Here is a 21,357-nt window from a genome sequence, read left to right as displayed (position 1 = left end):
CACACACACACACACAGTAACACCTTGCACTTAAAGAATTTAATTAAATAAAGTAATAAAAATTATTTAAAATGTAATTAAACTTGCAAGATTAAATTTATTTATTTACATGATTAAATATAAACACTAAATGCATCATATGTGTTACATTCGCACGTATACACAGATTTACATTCCATCTCTCAATTGTTGATGTAAATATATCAAATAAATTTTGGACTTTTACAAAACAAATTTTGGATTTCACTGGTTTTAATAATAAAATGAGCCATTTATTCACCCACAAGTCTAATAATTTCACTGAGAGAGAGATGTCTGAGAAAATATCCATGTGTAGGTCCATTTGTAAGTGATAGTGAGTGTGAAGCTGGAGGTGTGTAAAAGTGTCTGTTCTCACCCGTCAGGTCTGAGGTCTGGCACGGCTCTGTCCAAAGAGAGTCTGTCACTGAGGTAGGCATTATAGCCGTAGTACTGGAACTTTCTGAGGGCCACCTTTCGGCTCTCTGGCCCCAGCTCATGTCCCCAGTGTGCAAACAGAGTCTCTGAGAGTGACAGGTCAGCAGAGTCCTCAATATCTGACTGTGGCTTCTCTGAACACACACACAGCAGAGTTAACAACGTTAGAGTCATCTCTAATACAGAGTTACAAAACAATGTAGGAATGGCATAAAAAATTTACAACAATATTTATAATAGTTATTGTTATTATATTAAATAAATACTTAAATTTGTTTTTACCTAATATTACTTTTTAATATTTACAATTTATTTGTAATAAAAACAACACTAGTAGCAATAAAAACAGCAATCAATAAATAAATGTCATAAATGTAATTTGTAAATGTAATAAACAATATATAATAATAAAAATATTTATAATAATAATAATTATTGATATTATTATTGTTATCACTACTATATTGATAATAAAATTAATAGCAAAAAACAACAATAATAATTACATAATAAAATAACAACAACAAGTATTATTATTTTTGTATTAATAATAAAAACAATAACCCAAAATATTCATCATATAATGATATCAATATTATTGTTTAATCTGTATTCAATAAGGCATAATGCATAACAATGCATAATGTATACTTGTATATATTTAATCTATTATTTATGCTTATTATTAACAATCAAAACAATATATGTAGCTTATCACATAAGATTCAAAGACAACTATATTACAGTTTTGTTGTTATTAATATTATTGCTGCTTTTCTTGTTAACAAAGCACAAATATTGACAATACCATAAACAACGCATACTAACACAACAAAGTACAACAAAATGGAAAAAATACATTTGTTTACATAAAAATATAGTACTTTTGTTTGCATACCATAATAATGCTCTGTTTTTTTAACACCATGACACATCAACACCCTCTTCGTTTAGATACCTGTTAGTTAGTTCAACAGTAAGTATCTGTGGTACTACGGTATTATAGTATGACAACAGCACAGCACTTTTTCAATGGATGTCAGCCAAATGCAGTCCACAATCTATTACCACCCAAATTAGAGTCCAATACTTCACCAACTTCCATTCATCAAGTCAACGATCCCATCAAGGTCTGGAAGAAAGAGAAATCTATCCTCCGAAATCTGTTCCTCACTACATTCAATGCATACTTTCGCTGCAAATATGAGAGGAAAGACTGATGAGAGGTCAGTGCAGGTGACGAAGGAATGCTAATTAACAGCAGAGGTTATTTCATTACTGCCACTGCAGAGAGTGGATCTGGAGAGATTCATTCATCTTCAGCACTGCAGACACTGACGTTCAGAGCAGATTCACTACACAGGCAAAAAACACACACTGCTTTTATAAATGACAACAGCTTCTTGCTCAATAAAACGCATAATTTAGAGAATCTCTGTCTTATGGTAGTGCAGATTCACAAACACAAATTAATAAGAGAGAGAGAGAGAAAAAACTAATTAATAATTCATGGTCATTTTTACTCTGTGACTTTGATTTTTTATTTTTATACTGCAAGCAATACATTATTATTATTATTTTTTTAAATATGTTACCTGTACATATATCTTGATATTTAATCAAGTATACAATTGTTTCAAATGCAGAGCATTATCATTTTTTGAATATCTTTTATTAACATTAGATTTAATTGTAGTAAAAAAAAAACTGATTTCAGATAAAAGTTAGATTTTTTTTTTTTTTTTGCCATAATTGTGATACACCCCTTTTTTGATTTGGGCTTTTCAGGTAAACATGTATTGCTTTAAAAAAAGATAATAAATAATAATAATAATAATTATTATTATTATTATTATATTTTTTCCTTAAGGCACACTATCTGCCAAAGCAAAAATAAAAATAAATGTAATTCAGGGAAAATTAATGTATTACATTTTAAAACCAGCAAATATTGCCTAAAAGTGAATAAACAAACAAGTCAAAATATATAACAAAAATTTCATTTGAGATATTTTTACTTATTTTTAATTGTGGAACCAACATCACTACTTGCTATACACTTTTTATACCCATATACACTTATTTAACAACACACTTTACATGGCAATTTGCACAAAACAAATGCACATACAATGTTGTATATAGTAATATACCTGCACATACACTTGTCAATTTGTGTATTTGCATTAACTGCTTACTTCTATTTTTAAAATATAGTTTTTTTGTCCTGTCTCTGTAACTCTGTTGCACTGTAGAAGCTCTGTCACAAAAACAAATTCCTTGTTTGTGTGAACATACCTGGAAATAAAGCTCTTTCTGATTTATTGTTTATTTTTTATATTTCACCCTTTTTGACTTTGACCCTAATTAGTTAAGCGGAAAGTATAAACTCAATTCATTTTAATATACATTTCAAAAACAAGATTAAATGGTATTGTAGATGCTATTTTGCTTCTTAAGAAACTACAAACTGGTTTAAAGAGATTGAACATTCTGTCATCAATTGATCACCATTAACTTGTCACAAACCTTTATGAGTTTCTTTCTTCTGTTCAAAACCGAAGAAAGATGAAAACCTGTAACTATGCTACCTGACAAAAGTCCAAGTATTAGGAACAGCAAATAATAACTTGACTTCCTTGTCAATTGGAATAAAAAGTGGCTTATACGAAAGGTATTACTTTAAAATATCTTCCTCTGTTTTCATAGGTTTGGGTTTTTAAAGGTTTAAATGTATTTAAGTGAGTAAATATTGAAAAAAATTAAATTTAAGTGAACCATTTCTTTCAAAACGTTTAGACATTTTATTCATTTCAAAAAACTTCAAAAGAAATGTATAAAATATACAAGCTGGACAAGAGTTTTGGAAGTTATTTACAGTAAAACTCCACCTCTATTCAGCCTACATTCAGATCAAGCCAAAACAAAAAAAGAAAATCAGGCAAGTGTTTTACTGGCTTAGAATCAAACAACAAGATGAATAACAGTGCAAAGAGTCCAAAAAGCCTCCATTATCATGTTTAGTATTTGAGTTCAATGTGTAATTCACGTAAACTTAACACGAACACACTGATATGCAGGAGAAAAAAGAATGACTTCAGATTTGGACAATGATCTAAACCGCTTTGTATCCAGATGATAAAAGTGGCAAACAGAGACTGAAGTGCAGGAGCTGTCAGATCAGAGTGAAAGACGAGGCTGAAAGAAGAATATTCCTGTCATAAAAATCATGTAAACAAAAGCACATACTGTGATAGAAATCAGAGAAAAATGATTGTTGGCTGTACAAATCACACAGATCAAAACTGAAGGATAGGGATGGGTGGTATGATCAAAATTCTCTTTCACTGAAGGAGTAATTTAATTCATGGTAACAATATATTATATAGGTGGCAGTGGTTAGCACTGGTCGCCGGTTCGAGTCCTGACGGGGTCAGTTAGCATTTCTGTGTGGAGTTTGCATATTCTTCCCGTGTTGGCGTGGGTTTCCTCCGGGTGCTCCGGTTTCCCCCACAGTCTAAAGACATGTGCTATAGGTGAATTGAGTAATCTAAATTGTCCGTGAATAAGTGTGTATAAGTATAAGTGTGTTTCCCAGTACTGGGTTGCAGCTGGAAGGGCATCCACTGTGTAAAACATGCTGGAATAGTTGGCGGTTGATTCAACTGTGGCAAACTTTGATATAGAGACTAAGCCGAAGGAAAATGAATGATTAAATATATCATGTAATATAGTCATTTAAATAGGTTATACAATGTAAATGAGTCAAGTAACCCGATGGACATTAGGACCTGTGGGAGGCTGAAAGTCAGCAGAAAATTTCAGAATCAACTACTCAAACAATTTGTGGCCACAGCTATAATAACAACACACTTTCAGCTAATAAAAGTGATACTGATATAAAATAACTAGGACTGGTTCTTCTGAGCTGCACATGCCACAAGAAACACATTTAAAATACCACAACAGGGATTTATAACACTTCTGTACCATTTTCCATAATCATTACTTAAGAAACACCAAACTATTCAAGATTTCCACAAAAGAAACTTGTTCTGCCCTAGAATGACACGAGGGAAAACAACTGCTTTTACAAATACTGCTATAAGAAAATATTCATGTTGAGCATTTCTAAACCAAAGCTGTTCCCTTTTTTTATTTTTTAAGCCGTCAGCCTCAGAAGGTTTGCGTCACAGTGAACGGCCCGTGTTTCTGACCTCGCCTGTGGCTCGCCGTCAGCCTGTCACTGCCAACTTTATGAAGCAAATGTAAAACAAGACACCCAGCATGAAACCCAAACTACTAAGCTGACAAGAGCACATGCAAACAGCCTGCAAACATCACGATGCTCCAGCTTTTCTGAGATTTGAGCGCGTCACATGAGCTTTGTGCATTTTCATGTTTGTCTGATGACGTGACCTACAGAGCACAAAAACGGAATATGAGAGCACTCGTATGACCCGAATGAGTAACATATCTGAGCTAATGCAGCACTGTCAAATCCATCTGAACAGAGCATGAGACAGAGGGTCAACAGAGCGCTGACTCTATTTTAAAGGGGCAGTTCATCCGAAAATGACACTTTCTGTTCATTTACTGTTCATCTTCAGGTCATCTGAGATGTTTTTACGCAATAGAACATTGAAGAAGGTTCCGACCACTGAAACTGTGGTCAGTGGTGATTTATACAATGCAAGCCAACAGCTACATATTTGGGAATTTAAAAAACACAAATGTCACCTTATTAGGTCAAATCAATGGCTACTAAAGACAATGAAGCCAACAAAAAAATTTATTTAAAGAGCCCCTATTTTGCATTATAAATGGTCATATTTCGGGTCTCCAACAACAGGCTGATATGCATGCAAGGTCAAAAAACACTATTATTGTCTTATAATATACATTTATTTTTACCTAATTATCCCAACCACTCCCATATGGTTTGTTCAGCGATTCATTTATTTCCTAACCTCTCCTTTGCGTGAGGCTAATCTGCTGTGATTGGTCCAATGACACAGTCTGTTGTGATGGGTCAACTGGGTTCAGCGTGAGATTCCCACAATGGCTATAAAGTAGCAGGGAGTATGTGAGAGCCAGGCCCGGATTAAGAACTCAGGGGCCCCTGGGTACATTATCTTGCAAGGCCCCCTACCTGGCCGCACCCCTATAGTTGAATTAAAAAAATAAGAATAATATAATATTTTTTAATTAAAATAAATCTATAATTTGTTGCCCACATATTTAAATAAATATTATATAGAGATATATTTATAGTCTACAAAGATTTAACTTATTTTTCAAAGCATTGAATAAAAATACTAATACAACTAGTGAAAATTAATGTTTTTTTTGTATACTTGTTCAAGTTCACTGAAATTGTACTATATAATACATATATATATATATATATATATATATACACACACACTATACCTCTTCTCTTCTTCAATCTCTCTCCTCTTCGGGGCCTGTCTCTCTCTCTCTCTCTCTCTCTCTCTCTCTCTCTCTCTCCTCTCTATCTCTCTCTCTCTCTCCCTCCATCCCTCCTTTTTCTGTCTCTCACACGATGAATCCAGTCCGGCTGCGCTGCCGTTAGCCTCCTCAGCTCCGCCTGGTTAATGCTAGCTTACTCATCTAACGTTATCATAACGTCTTCTTCTATACCCTTATTTTCCTGATCATGGGTCTGTTTAAAGAAGGTGTGTATGGAAAATGCCTCAATAAAGAGGACTCCTCTCCTCTTTTTCTCGTGTTTGCTAAATCTACTTGTCCACTCATTTTTGATCTATGACAAATACTAAAGTTACACTACAATCCGCTCAAGTTAAGGTTATTTCAAAACTGTATCTTCCCATTACTGATTTGTAATGCAGAGAAAAAAAGTAGCACGAGTTCAGTAGATGGTGTATTCGAACCGGGCTGATGATCAATCGCATCAAAAGATGTTGTCTTGCGCGTTACGAGGCACGCCACTTACACTGTAATGCTGAGTTGCTTTTTACTCATCTTGCCTCTATCAATCAGGCATTGATGGGTGTAAATCGTGAATAGCTCATTCCAACTAGGTGCGCTATTTACAATTAGCAAAAAAAGACACTCCGAAATTGTCTTTTTTTTCTCCCCCTCGCAGGGGCCCCAGGTACGCACGGGCCCCTGGGCCTGTGCCCATAAGGCCCATTGGTTATTCCGGCCCTGGTGAGAGCCTAATGCTGGAATGCATTAAAGCAATGCAGTGAAACACCAGCATATTACGCTAATCATAAACCTAAGCCCAAGTGATAACAACGACACACATTCAGTATTAAATGATCCACAAAGTGGTAAAAGTTTAAAACAGACTGTACCGTACATGTGAAGGAACAGCTGATGGTGGTCATAGCAAAGACAAACGGCAGAGAATCGTGAGTTCAGAAACTCATTTAAATCGTTAAAGGAAGAAGTACATGTCGCGTTTTCAATGTGGATTTGGACGCAATATGTGTATAGCCCCATGAATATTTAACCTGAGAGATAAAGTACAAGCACTGATCTATAATAGATAAGTGATTACAAACTACGCGGAGCAATTACAACTTAAAACACACAATTAAATACATATTTTGCAAACTACACAAAACGAGGCAACAATTTTAATTACACTTACATGTTATGATCTAAAGGAAGAAGAAACTGGTCTATATTAACTGTAACAGTTACTGTCAAAGTCTGACAAAGTCCCATACATTATAGTCTCTGCTGCTCCTTTCTTTAATAGCAAACGGCTGACGAATTCCACGTGGCAGTGTAGGTTATTGCATCAAATATTTTGTATCACTAGTTTAGCTATACAGTGGTATTGTTGTAAAATAAACTTTAACCCTTTATTCCCTGCAGCCGAATGTCCATCTGTCAGTCATCGTCATCTTCGCGTCTTGATCAGTCTCGTGAGCCCAGTGATCTCCGCTAGTGTCTGAAGGGAAGGTGGGTTCACATTTTACCGGATCTGTCAGGGTTCTGCCACTCTGGTCTTTGTAAATTCTTGTTTTGGTAGCAGAGCTCTGACACTACCCATGTCCGGTCCTGTTTCTGTCTCTGTGTGCGCGCGCCGTCAAGGGTGTACGCAGAGTGTGCGCGCTGCCGCTTGATGTGGCCGCGCACGCACTGCGTCCGTCAGACGCGCGCGCTCTTGTACTAGTGTTTGTGTTTGTTCTGTCAGCAGCGCGCTGCTTTATTCTCGGCGCCTCCGTCTAGTTGGTTTCAGTTTTGGTTGGCGCTGAGATGAAGCATGCGCGTTGCTTATGTGTGAGCGCACGGTAAGGTGTTCATCTATCGTGTGCTCGTGTCTTGCGTCTTTTGTCAAAGCACGTGGCCCGATGTTTACATTGTGGTCACGTGCTTTTTGTCGTGTGCTTCAGTGTTGTGCTCGTCTTGTCATGAACATGCGGTTGATGAGTTCTCTCATTGGCCGCATGTTCTTGTCATGTGAGCGCATGGCTTGTGTTGTCTCTCTGTGTCATGCGCTCTCCCGTCTATTGTCTAGTCCCACCCTCCTTGTTAACCCATTATTAGTTAATTATGTTCATCTGTTTTTTGTTAATTTTCTACAGTTTATATACCCCTCACTTTTGCTGTCCCGTGCCAGTTCGTCATCACATGTTGTTGTTTGAACCCTTGTCTTGTCATGTTTCCAGTCCTGTTCCTTACCAGCCAGCCCAGTGAAGTTTGTTTGTGTATGTATTTGTTTTGTTAATGTTTTCCCCATCGGGGTAGTTTATTTTGCATTTTATTTTATTTTTATTATTTAATAAATTCCCATTATTCCTGCACTTGAGTCCTCGCTCCTTTTTCCCCATTTCCCATCACCAACCCTGACAGGATCTGGCTCTACATATTTAGTGATGTACTGTATGGACGTTGATGCATTCAGGCAAAAGATTCAAACCCAACACAATTTATTTATGAGTCAACTATTTTGTTAAAGAATCAATCCGCTTCTTAAGTCACTTCTAGTTCCAGGTATTTCCAGGTCCAAGCCACTATTCATTTAAATTAAGAAAATGTTCGTCTGTGACAACTTTTTAGTCATATTACACATTAACGTGAATTTTATATCAAATCATAGTGTACACAGCAGTCTCTGCACTTGCTGCATCACAAACACCAATATTTTAACAAATTGTAAAAAATTCCTCCCTTTCTGGCCATCGAATATTAGGCATGGATATATATATATATATATATATATATATATATATATATATATATATATATATATATATATATATATATATATATATATATATATATATATATTGCGATTGTGATTTTTGAAAGTATTACAGCGCTTTGTAAACCCTTATTATTACCATTTGACGAGTCTCCCCATACAGTTTGATGGAGTGCTTGGACCCGAAGCAGCTTCTCGTGACGTCGCACTTAACAAGTAGATAGTTTTAAACACAGTGCACTTTCAGATTTAAACCTCAGCTGGATGTTTTCATTTACTTGGTGCTGTTACAACACTGCAAGGAAGGTCATTTTCAAAAACCCATAATAGGGTAATAATATGATTTATTGGGATTTACCTGGTTCTGTTTTTTTTTTATTAATAAATAAGTTTAATTTGAACTAAACTTGAAGTTTTGTAAAATTATTTAACCCTTTAATTGTTTCTATTTATAATTTTTTATTCAAAAAAAGAATTACATTAGAAGGGTGAAATAACTCCAAATTTAGACCAACAGAATAACCTATTTTGTGAAAAAAAAACATGATTAGTATGTTTCGCATTTAACCACATTTGATATGGTAAATGAAGAATGTTTTTAAGAACTCTCAGATAGCAGGTTGTCCAGATGCCTAAAATTAAAAAAAAAGTGATTAAAATATATATAAAATAAGTATAACATAAATATAATTGATTTAGCAAAAACAGATTGAGAAATGAGAAATGTTGCCTTGTCAGCTAAATGAAAATAAGCTAAAATAACTCAAATGACTATTACTAAAACAGAATTTATTTACCAATCCCTTTATATCTTAGCAACATTTAAAAAACAAAAACACTCTAACGTTATCTCCAGAGCTGCATACAACTAAAAACACCCATAATAAAAAAATGCATGTCATTTTCCACCTGCAGCTCCCACAATAAATTCATGCTGTAAAGATGCAACAATTGTTTTAAAGCTACGTCATTAACTTTTTGGCCTGACGCTGCTTCCGTAAGATAAGATGTGCATGACAAGGAGCTAATAGGATACTCTACTTGATTAAATTAACCAGCAGTGCATGACTCTAAATGAGCTGAACACAGATACACAGAGATCTATTTCCATCCACCATCCCATTATTCAGTAAATGTGCTTACATCATAGTTTATGCACATTTTTCATAGAATTTCAGAACATCTTGATATTTGAATTCAGTGTTTTTTTTAATACACTATCCTAAAATGTAAGAACATTTATTAAAAAATTATGTGCATCAAAAAAGTAATAAAAAATGTATTAAAAGATGATGTGATCAAATTTTAGACCATTAGAAAAAAGAGATTAGATTAAAATTAAGAGGCATCTATTAGTAATTGCAACATATGCTACACAACTTATGTTAAATCAAGTAATGTACTTTAATTCAAACAACTACAGCATTTCAACACTACTTTGCTGAAACATGCATACAGTGTGGTAAGATTTAATGAAAATGCCAGAAAATGCTAGCCGATTTAGAGTTTTAAACCTTACTAGAACCAAGGTGTTAAAGAAATGTGGAAATTCAATCTATAAGCATGCTAGCAGTGTTGTAAATCAAGTTAGAAAAAAGCTAGTAATTTGTTAAAAATTGTGGTAAATCAATGCTAGAAAAAATACTTGAAGTCTACAAAATCATTTTAGACCTGATAGCAGTGCATTGAATCATGTTACAAAATTGTTGACTTGAGCAAGCAGAGAGTTAATGCATCCTAGAAGCATGCTAACAATATGCCAAAATGATTGCAGTGTGGTAATCATGTAAAAAAATGCTATCAGTGTTGGAAAGTCATGCTAGAAAAAAAGCCAGCAGAGTGCTAAATCATGCTAGAAAATAATGTGCTAAAGTAACACAGCTTTGTGCTATTCTGTAAAAACATGCCAACAATTTTCTAAAACATGCATGCAACGAGATGAATCATGCTAGAAACAAGGTCACAGTTTTTGTTTTTTTTAGAAATCCATACTGGAAACATATCAGAAATTAACTGAAACTGCTAGCATTTTGCTAAAACTTGTGGTAGATCAATGCTAATAAAAATCCTAGTAGTATACAAAATCATGATAGCAACATGCTAGCAGTGCACTAAATCTTGCTAGAAAAATATCAAAATCAAGCTAGCAGCTATATGCTAGAAACATGTTAACAATGTGCTAAAAAGTGGTATTTGCACTGTGATAATGATGCTAAAAAGTGCTAGCAGTGTTAAAATGTCATGTTGAAAAACATGCTAGCAGAATGTTAAATCAAGCTTAAATAAACAATCTGGCACTGTTGTAAATCATTTTACATGTCAGCAATGTGCTAAAACTTGTGGTAGATCAGTGCTAATAGTCTATAAAATAATGTTAGAAACATGCTAGCAGGGCACAATATCATACTAGAAACACTTTAAATCAAGCTAGCAGTGTGCTAAGGCATGCTAGAAACATGCTAATGATGAGCTAAAATGTAGTGCATGCAATGTGGTAATGATGCTAGAAAACTGCTAGCAGTGTTGAAATGTTGTGTAAGAAAAATGCTAGCTCCATGTTAAATCAAGCTAGAAAGAAACATGCTAGCACTGTTAAAAATAACTTTAAATGTGAGCAATGTGCTTAAACTTGTGGTAGATCAATGCTAAAAGGCTTCAAAATCATGTTAAAAACAAACTAGCAGGTAACAAAATCATGCTAGAAAAACGTTTAAAAAGCTGGTAGTATTCTAAGGCCTGCTCAAAACAATGCAATGTGCTAAAATACAATGTGTTAAATTATCCAAAAAAATGCTAGCTAGCAGTGTTGGTACTAAATCATCCTAGAAAGCAGTGTCCTAAATCTGTCTGCGTGTTTGTAAAAAGATGGCAATATTTAGCTATAACATGGCTGCATTGTGATAAATCATGCTAGAAACATGCTAGGAGTATTAGAAATCTATATTAGAAACATGTTAGCAAACTTTATATTATTTCACATACTTCAAAACAATCCAAACATTTGAAAGTCTCTCTTTCTCTGTCGCAGTGGTTTTGCACAGATCTCATTTCTGGACCGTCTCGTCTCCTTGCTCACTAACAGCCATCATTATACATTCTGGCCAGTCAAGAGCTGCGAGAAACGCTTCACATTGCAGAATACAATGACCAGATGCCTGAAGCCATTTCCACTAGCTGTACTGCATAGCAAAAGCATCTGTAAGTGTGACAGATAGTGCTGTGAACGGCTTCTGGAGAACTCTCAAAAACTCAGTCAATCCTGCTATTACTTGATGATTAAGGTTTTTTTTTTTTTTAAAGAATTAGAGTTTTAGAATTAAAAAAATTGACGGCAATTATTTATTTTAAATTTCTATTACACGTTTGTTCAGTGTGTAGGCTATATTAATGTTATATTGATTATCTTATTATACTATATAATATGGTGTAATATTATTTCACGCACAACTGTAATATTGAACAAAGATCTCTCGGTCTCCATATATTTCACTTAATATCAATAAATACGCACATATTATTAAACAAACAACAATTTGCTCACCAATACATTATTTGACATTAATAAACTGAAGTATTGTGAAATAGTATTACAGTATAAAATTACTCTTAACATTTTAAAATGTAATTTATCCCTTTAAAAAAAAAATTTTGGATTATTACTTCATTTAATGAACAATGCTTTTATGTTATCTTCTGATTTTCACTAAAACATGGTAAAATTATAAATGTATAAAAAAATCTAAAAATGTTTACAGTGTATCATTTATCAAACATCACAATTATTTACAGACATTCAGTAACTCACTGAATGAATAACTAAAATATTTTAGTGTGTTCTGTATAAGAAAGCAACAATTAAATGAGATTCACAAGGCAGCAGTGCTGTAATAACAAACGTATTGGAAAGATGAGTTTAGCTGAGTGCTCACTAACTTTAAATACGTTTTATCTGAAATATGTTTAATATAATGTGAGGGGAATAAAGTCCATCTGACCCATTTCACTCTAATTAGTTTACTTTGAAATCTGTAATGAAAAGAACGAGGTCAGATAACTAGATCTGAGTTTCTGAAATCCAGGAACCACAAAGTGTCTTGAACATATTTGACAGAGGAGGAATCTTCAGATCATGTTCCTCACTTTCTGAAAAGTGTTCGGCTTATTAGTGTGAAAAGAAATTATGTAGGCCAGTGAAAAAAATAAAAATAAAAATAGAATGAATTCATGTATTGCATCAAAGTCAGTGCTCTGCACAATAATGTATGGAATTTAATTTTTAACAGAATGAAAATCATGCAAGATACTTAGATTAGATTATGCCCTATTATTAGATTATAAACCCTATTATGTTAAAAAGCAGTAGCCTATGCTTAATGAAGCTAACAATAGACTAATTCTTATTTTAAATATACTAACAATGTGCTAAAATGTGCTTGCAGTATGCTAATTCATGTTAGCACCATGCTAACAATGTGCAAAAACATGTTTGCTGTGGGCTAATTTGTTATAAATATGCTAAAACATGCTTATAGTGGGTAACTTATTCATGCTAAAACATGCTAACAATTTGCTAAATTTGTTTGCAGTAGGTTATTTATGCTAGACAAATGCTAACAGTGTGCTAAAACATGCCTGCAGTGGGCAATTTCATGCTAGTAACTAGGGTTGTGCAATTAATCGAAAATCCGATTTCGATTTCGATTATGGCTTCCAACGATTATGAAAAACCATTAATCGAGATAAACGATTATTGCAGCATATAGCAACACGCGCACACACATAAGCACGTGGTCAGCATTCGGTCTCATTCGCACACTGAGATGAGCAGAGGAGCGCAGACATCAAAAGTAATCTTAACATGAGCTCTTTAATGGTCAAATAGGTGTCAAAATGCGGTGATTGGTGATTATTCATATTAACCCTCATTTGCATAATAAACAAACGAGTTGAGAATCAAAAGACACGTGAAAGAGAAACCATTAAAGTGACAGTGCGAAATGCTGCCGCCTGTTTTATCATTAATCAAACGACGAGAAAATTCCTCGCTGCTCCTCGCTTCAAGTTTAACTTCATTACAATATTAATGAATTGTTTAATGATCAAGTTTAACTTCATTACAATATTAATGCATTATGTTTAATGATCAAGTTTAACTTCATTACATTATTAATGAATTATGTTTAATGTTCAAGTTTAACTTCATTACAATATTATTGCATTATGTTTTGCTTTCATGAAATTAAAGAAATGCAATAAAGAAATCAGATTTTTTTATGTTTTTTTTTATTTTGAGGATTCAAAAAAACAACATCAAAATGAACGTGCACAACGTGCCCCTTATCTGGGCAACAAACAGTGCAATAAAACGCAGCCTGCCATTTCCATTTCAAGATCAGCTCGAGTCATTCCTGGGAATGTGCTCAACAAGGAAGGGTCAATCTCCAGGGGTGTGTAAAGGAAAGACAGTCTCGTTTTTTCCTTTCGCAACTCGCAAAATCTGCTCCCAAATGCAGTTTGCATATCAACAATCGCACCTTGTAAATAATCACCGTTGAGTGAGTGATCGGGATGGGCTTCTTTGAATTCTCTTAGGGAGGGAAAATGAGAAAGCGTGCCCCGCTGTACATCTTTGGCAAAAGCAGGTCGCACACCAGAAGCACTGCTCGGCGCCGCGACACGGGGCGTACATGACAGTTTAAAGTATCACACACCAGACGCGCACATTTGAATGATATTTAACATGAAACTAATCAGATGGCGCTCTGTGGCGCAGCTGAAAAATGAACTGCGTCCTGAGCCGTCGCCTTGCGGCGCCGGTGTGTGTATCCTGATAGAAACCTATGTTTAGAATTCTAAAATACATGAAGCTGCGTGGCGCTACGCGGCGCGCCGCCAAGCGGCGCTTCTGGTGTGCGACCTGCTAAAGACAGCTTGCGCTCCATGGCGCATCACACAGCCGCCGGTTTGTTTACAACAGCTACCTGCCTGGCATCCCGCCCTGCTGATAGAAACGTGTGTCGCAGGCTATGACGCAAATCTTCGTTGACAGAAATGTTGAAATTAAATATTCTACACACTTTTACAGCATTGGAAAACGTTAAGATTGTTTGTCCTCCTATAGAAACCATATTAAAACAAAAAATATATTTACCTCCCTCATCGTTTTCCATTTTCAAACATTTTTTGAAAAAGTTCCAAGGAGCCACTAGGGCAGCGCTAAAGAGCCGCATGCGGCTCTAGAGCCGCGGGTTGCCGACCCCTGGTATAGGCTATACAGTTGTAGTCAGAATTATTAGCCCTCCTGAATATTAGCAACTCTTTTCCTCCTATTTCTGTTTAATGGAAAGAAGTTTTTTTTTTATGTATTTCTGAACATACTAGTTTTGATATATCATGTCTAATTACTGATTTGTTTTATCTTTACTATGATGACAGTACATAACATTTTACTAGATGTTTTTCAAAATACAAGCATTCAGATTAAAGTGCAATTCAAAGGCTTAATTAAAGTAATAAGACAAGTCACTGTATAACAGTAGATTCTTCTGCAGACAATCAAAAAATATATTGCTTAAGGGGGCTAATAATATTGACCTTAAAATGGGTTTCAAAATATTTAAACCTGCTTTTATTCTAGCTAAAATAAAACAAATAAGACTTTCTCTAGAAGAAAAAAAATATTAGAAGAAACACTGTTAAAATTCCTTGCTCTGTTTAACATAATTTGGGAAATAGTTATTTAAAAAAACAAAATTCTTAGGAGCGCTAATAATTTTGACTTCAACTGATAATCGTTTTGAATAATCGTGATTACAATTATGACCAAAATAATCGTGATTATGATTTTTTCCAAAATCGAGCAGCCCTACTAGCAACATGATAACATTGAGTTAAAACATGCTTACAGTGGGTTAATTCATGCTGGAAACATGCTAACAATATGCTAAACAGGCTTGCAGTGGGCTAATTTATGGTAGAAACATGCCAACAGTGTGTCAAAATGCTTGCAGTGGGCTAATTCATGCATTCTAACAGTGTGCAAAACAGGCTTACAGTGGGTTAATTGCTGTTAGAAACATGCTAGCTGTGTGTTAAAATGCTTGCAGTGGGCTAATTTATGCATGCTAACAATTAGAAACCTGTTAGAAACATGCTAATAATGTGCAATAATGTGCCTAAAGTGTGGTCATTCCTTCTAGAAACATGGCAGAGGTTGCAAATTCATGTTATGAAGCAACATGCACATAGGTGATAGATGCTAGAAATATGCTAACAATGTGCTAAATGGATGCAATATGCTAATTCTTATTAGATTCTTTTTTTATTTAAAAATTCTCAATATTTACAGCAATTAGCATTTTGTCAGGACCTTAAAAAAATTGGTCGTATAATATAAACTGAGATAAGCCACTCTAGTTGCTTTACATATTTCTATATCTCATTTTGTGGGTTTGTAATTATCTTTAACAATAGTTTTCAATAACCACTATAAAGATAGCTTGCCAATAGTACAATTGACCATAATAAAACAAAATAACACCTTTATTTCTCAAGAGCATTTTGTTCAAACACTGTGTTCAACTGTAACAAAAGCAGACCACCACAGGTATTGGTTTGGAATTTGTTCTCAGGCTAAGCCTCTTATCTCTTTCGACCCAAGCACTAAAAACGTGTGTAAAAAGAGAAGCAAAAGAAAGGTTGGTTCTTTAAATCCCATTGTGAACATCAATGCCAAAGCATAACTGCCAAACCCAATTTTATTTATTCTGAGTTTGGGACATGAATCCCTCAAAAGTAGGATGGCTACCGGGCTAATGTCCCAGCTAGCATCATTAAACAATATTGTGACCCCAGGCAGAGCAACCCAAGGCTACAAAACTGAGAAACAGAAGGTACGTGTCCTGACCGTCTAAACGCTCCATCTGCACACATTCGCCTTCCCCTCCATCGCACTCTCAGCAGCTTATGGAAAACGACAGCTTGCTGGCAAACCCAGGAAATATATTTTATTCAATTTCTCGGAGAGTTTTTCGCAGCCCTCCAGGGATGGTGACACAGAGAGCGAGTGAGGCTGAATTGGATGACCTGGCTCGTCCCGGAGCCAGAGCCGGTCCTGAGGAGAGTGAGGCGGAACGTGATCCGCTGGCCATCTGTCTGAACACAAGAGAGCAGCAAATGGGCCACTGTTGATCTGAGGTGGGTGTAGAGGCGGAGAAAGTTTAGTCAAATCAATTCTTTAATTGCACATGAATGTGTGTGGAGATTAAAATTCTGAGCAGTTAATTATTTACAATTAGATTCAGAAATGATTTGGTTTTTACTTACTCTTTTAAAAATGCAATAGGATTCATCAAGTAGAGATTATTTAAATTATTCATTCTTTTTTCCTCAGCTTAGTCTCTGATTTATAAGAAGTCGCCACAGCAGAATGAATCGGCAACTACTCTGGCATATCTTTTGCTATGCGGAAATCCCTTTGAGCCACAACCCAGGACTACGAAACTCACTTAAATTAAATAAATGGAATTAAAGAATTGGCTGTAACATTAAAAAGAAATTAATTCATTTTCTTCGGTTTAGTCCTTTAATTATAAGGGGTCACCACAGCGGAATGAACCTCCAACTATTCCAGCATATGTTTTACACAGCAGATGCCCTTTCAGATCAGTTTTTTTTTTTTTTTACCAAATTCACCAATAGCACATGTCTTTGTACTGTGGGGGAAACCGGAGCCCCTGGAAGAAACCTATGCCAACACGGGGAGAACATGCAAACTCCACACAGATATGCCAACTGGCCCAGCTGGGATTCAAACCAACAACCTTCTTGCTAACCACTAAGCCATTGTGCTGCCGCAGAGAAGTGCTAAACAAATAAATAAATAACATCTGGAACTTATTTAGGATTTAGACTTTTGGAGATTTATGATTCATTAAAAAGACCACCTCCTAAGAACCATTCATTTGGGAGTTTTGATTCATTAAAACAGTCATTTCCATTTCCATTGCTCATAATGACTCTTTGATTTTTCACATACAACATCATTGGCTTAAACCCTATTGGCTCAATTACTTCTAATCTATTTTAGCTTTAAAAAATGTGTATTTTGCTATTTTTATTTGTATGCATAGTCGCAAACACAACTGTTTGTAGAGCAAGCAGTTCGACGTTCTAAAGTCATTTGTTCAGGAGTCAAACAACTACACAGATGTTAAAGTCTTCGGTTCACCAAAAAGGAACCAACTAAAATTAATAATTTGTTCTAGAATATGTATGTTTCATTTCAGGAAAATGCACAAACCATGTGTTTGGCTACACTAGTTGTGCTGTAATTTGCTGTAAAAGGTCTCAGAAGAGAAAGTTTCTCTGGAGCCTGTATTTTCAATTTGCTTAAAGGGCACCTATTTTACCAATTTTTCAAGATTTTAAGTCTTTTGTGTCTCCAGTATGTGTCTGCAAAGTTTCAGCTCAAAATAGAGGTCTGCATTCCCGCGGGCGCCGCAGGACCCGACCAGATTTCTGCGGCACGGGTATAAATTTCCGAATAAATCACGGGAGCGGTCGGTAACGGGTTTAATTTGAGGCGGTAGCGGTCTGTCAAGCAATATCGCTCCCGACTCCCGAGTGAGCACGCGTATATATGTGTGTAAATGAAATAGCACGATGCTGTGTTTAGCTTGTTTGTTGCTGTGTGTGTGTGTGTGTGTGTGTATATGTATGTGCACACGCGAATGAGAGATGTGTGTGTGTGTGTGTATGTGTGTGTGTGTGTGTGTGTGTGTGTGCGCGAATGAGAGAGAGAGAGCTTTGCCTGTGTGTGTGCTTGGTGCTTATAAGTGTGTTAGTGGGAGCGCGCGAATGAGAGAGAGAGAGCTTTGTCTGTGTGTGTGTGTTTATACAGACAGCTTGTTATAGGCTGTCTGGACTGTATAACTGGGTGATTTTCGGTTTTGTTCTCCCCCCGCTCTTTAGCGGGATCGGGCGCGGCGGGTAGAAAACGTGGCGGGTCGGGCAGCGGGACAACAAGTGCTTAATATAAGCGGGAGCGGTCAGGTTCGGGCTAAAACCTGGCGGGTGCGGGCGGGAGCGGGATTCAAAATTTAGTCCCGCGCAGATCTCTAGCTCAAAACACCGGTCAGATTATTTGTTATAACTTTCAGTATATTGGATTTTTCTGCTCTAAACAGTATATATAGCTGTTTTTGTTGCCTGTGCCTTTAATGCTAGTTCTCCCCGCCCACCATTCCCATGTGCCTGACAGAGTGTGCCTCAATCTCCACCTTGGCTGCGTCAGATAAACAGCACAGTGACAGACATGAAGGAAGCCTCAGAACAGGAGGGATTAAGATCCTATTTTAACATCAGGAAATTTTGTTTATACCACCCCATTATGACTGTGGACACACTCTACCCGCACACAGTTCTGTCCAAACAGCTTTCAAAAGATGATTTTCATCATAGGTGCCCTTTAAGAAACAGCTTATACCAGTAATTCATTCAGGAGTCTAACAACTACACTAATGGCACCATATGTTTTTAGTTCATTAAAAGAACCAACTCACAAGTGTCATTCATTTGAGAGTTGGACAGCAGTGTAGATAAAATAGCAGTATTGGGGTGACACTTTTAGTTTTAAGTTTTGTGGAATGTCGAATGAAATTTCATGCAATGTCTTGCCCAAATATAGTTTCATAAGACTGAAATCAACAAACACTGACCCTAATGAGGCACTGAATATAACTGACGACAAACATACTGACATCCCTCGCCTTCAATTATATGAAATCCGGATGTCTCTCTATCTAAACGTCAAGCCTAATCAGATCACATAAGACGGTTGAGAGCACATAGGTGTTATATTCACAACAGTGGAAATGACCAAGCTGCTAAGTGAACCACTCATTGGTGATGAATGTCATTTTGGCCGCTCTTCTCATTAAGAGCTGTTATATAAGCATCTGGAGTGAAAAACACGTCCTGTCGGCACCATGACGACAGCAGATGAGACATTTAAGTTGACAGATCCCATCGCCTTCTTCAAAGCACATTAAATACCCCACCAAAGCTACAAGAGACATAAATTAATAGATCAGTCAAAGGGTCTGAACATCTCAAGAAAAATAATCAATGAATTTTTCAGCATCTGCCGTGGGATGCATTACACCCGAGTGCATGCTAAGTACCCTACTTGAGAAGCACATATCATTATGCAGCAACAAAGTCAGTTTCGGTTGGCATGTTACTATGAATATCTCCACCAATCTGAAGTGCGTTAGAAGTTAGAAGTGCTTGATGCCTCCAAGATGCCACTGATGTAACTGAAATGCAATGGCACATCTGAGCATGTGAATTCTACGACAGGCTAAGCCTTACCCGGTGATAAACAAGAAAAAAAAAGAAGAAAAAAAACAAGGCATCACAATCCAAACAGCCCCATTCTATCAGTTTGTGGTGATTTACAGACATAGACTGACAAAACAAAAGCGCAGATACTTTACTGAGAGCAGTAAACTGAGAAATGCTGTCATCATTTAAGGCCCTGATATATATTCACAGTGAAGTTCTTATTTATTCTGTTTACGGGCAAAGGGATGTTTAAAAATACCTGAGCTGTGGAAACACTGGTAGCGAACATCCTGACTGAACACCTACACAGAGAGCAGAATTTAGATCAATATGTAAATATGCCTCACAACAGCAAAATATAAACCACTAGGTGTAAAAACAGCAGTTAAATGTGGAAACATTCAGCCCTCTAGTCTAATCAGGTCAATTTACTTTATTTATATCACTTTATAGAGTACAGTACTTAAAAGAAGAATTAGAATTTACAATTTAATTAGATTATTACTGTACAGCAACTCTTAAATTTTTGTTCTTCCTACACTCATAAATGAGGCTTGCTGCTTGTTTAAACTACATATCTAAAATAAGTTGGATCAACACAATTCATAATAAGTGTTTTTTTGGGACAACTTAATTGTTTTATGTTTAATCCACTTAAATTTGTAATAGCTCAATCAGTTTGTGTTGAAGCAACATGAAGGAATTGTTTAGAACCCAGCATTTTTGTCCAAAAAATTCAGTATTTCACAAGTAATTCATGTTGTCCCAACACAAACCAATTGTGTTAACTTAAATTTAAGCAGATTGAACAAAACGATTAAACAGTTTTTGTTTCAGTACATTTTAATAAGTAGTTTAAACAAGCAGCAAAAATCTTTTTTTTTTGCATGTAAATTATTATTTTTTTTTTAATGTTTTGTCAATAATTTTGGTTTCTTTTCTGGACTTTGAAACTCTTTAAAAAGCCACGAAAGCCCATTCTTTCAGTTCGAGTCAATAAAAAAAAAAAAAAAGCTTCATGATGGGCGTGGAGCACTGCAAGCAGAGTGAGGATCGGGCGTGGCCAGCAGGGCAGGGGAAAAAGTGGGGAGCGAACAACTGTTGTCAGTTGGCTCACACTGGGATAATTTTGATCCCCGAAAATTATTTTAAACTAGCTGAAAATGAAAATTAGCTGACAACAAGCTCATAATGATCCAGTTTTCCCCATAATTAAAGCTGACAGGTGCTAACGCTGTCTTAACTGCTGCTCAACACACACAAATCTGTTAAAATTTTTAAAAAGTACTCTAGGGAGTCCTGAACCTTAAACAAATGGCAGACAAATCCCCTGTTGCAGGGTAGATAAT

General features: G+C 35.8%; 1 protein-coding gene across 2 annotated transcripts in view; it reads right to left on the bottom strand.

The window, feature by feature from the left end:
• Positions 1–21,357, bottom strand: part of galnt18a (UDP-N-acetyl-alpha-D-galactosamine:polypeptide N-acetylgalactosaminyltransferase 18a) — a 146,414-nt gene that overhangs the window by 82,649 nt on the left and 42,408 nt on the right. For both annotated transcript variants that reach the window (XM_087310267.1, NM_001130648.2), the window contains 1 exon segment: positions 398–590. In XM_087310267.1, the coding sequence (XP_087166393.1) occupies positions 398–590 (193 nt within the window).

Source organism: Danio rerio, chromosome 25 (genome assembly GCF_052040795.2).
Source record: "Danio rerio strain M-AB ecotype USA chromosome 25, GRCz13ab, whole genome shotgun sequence".
Taxonomy (NCBI): Eukaryota; Metazoa; Chordata; class Actinopteri; order Cypriniformes; family Danionidae; genus Danio; species Danio rerio.
The sequence above is the reverse complement of the archived record's forward strand: the minus strand, read 5'-3'. Positions and strand labels throughout refer to the sequence as shown.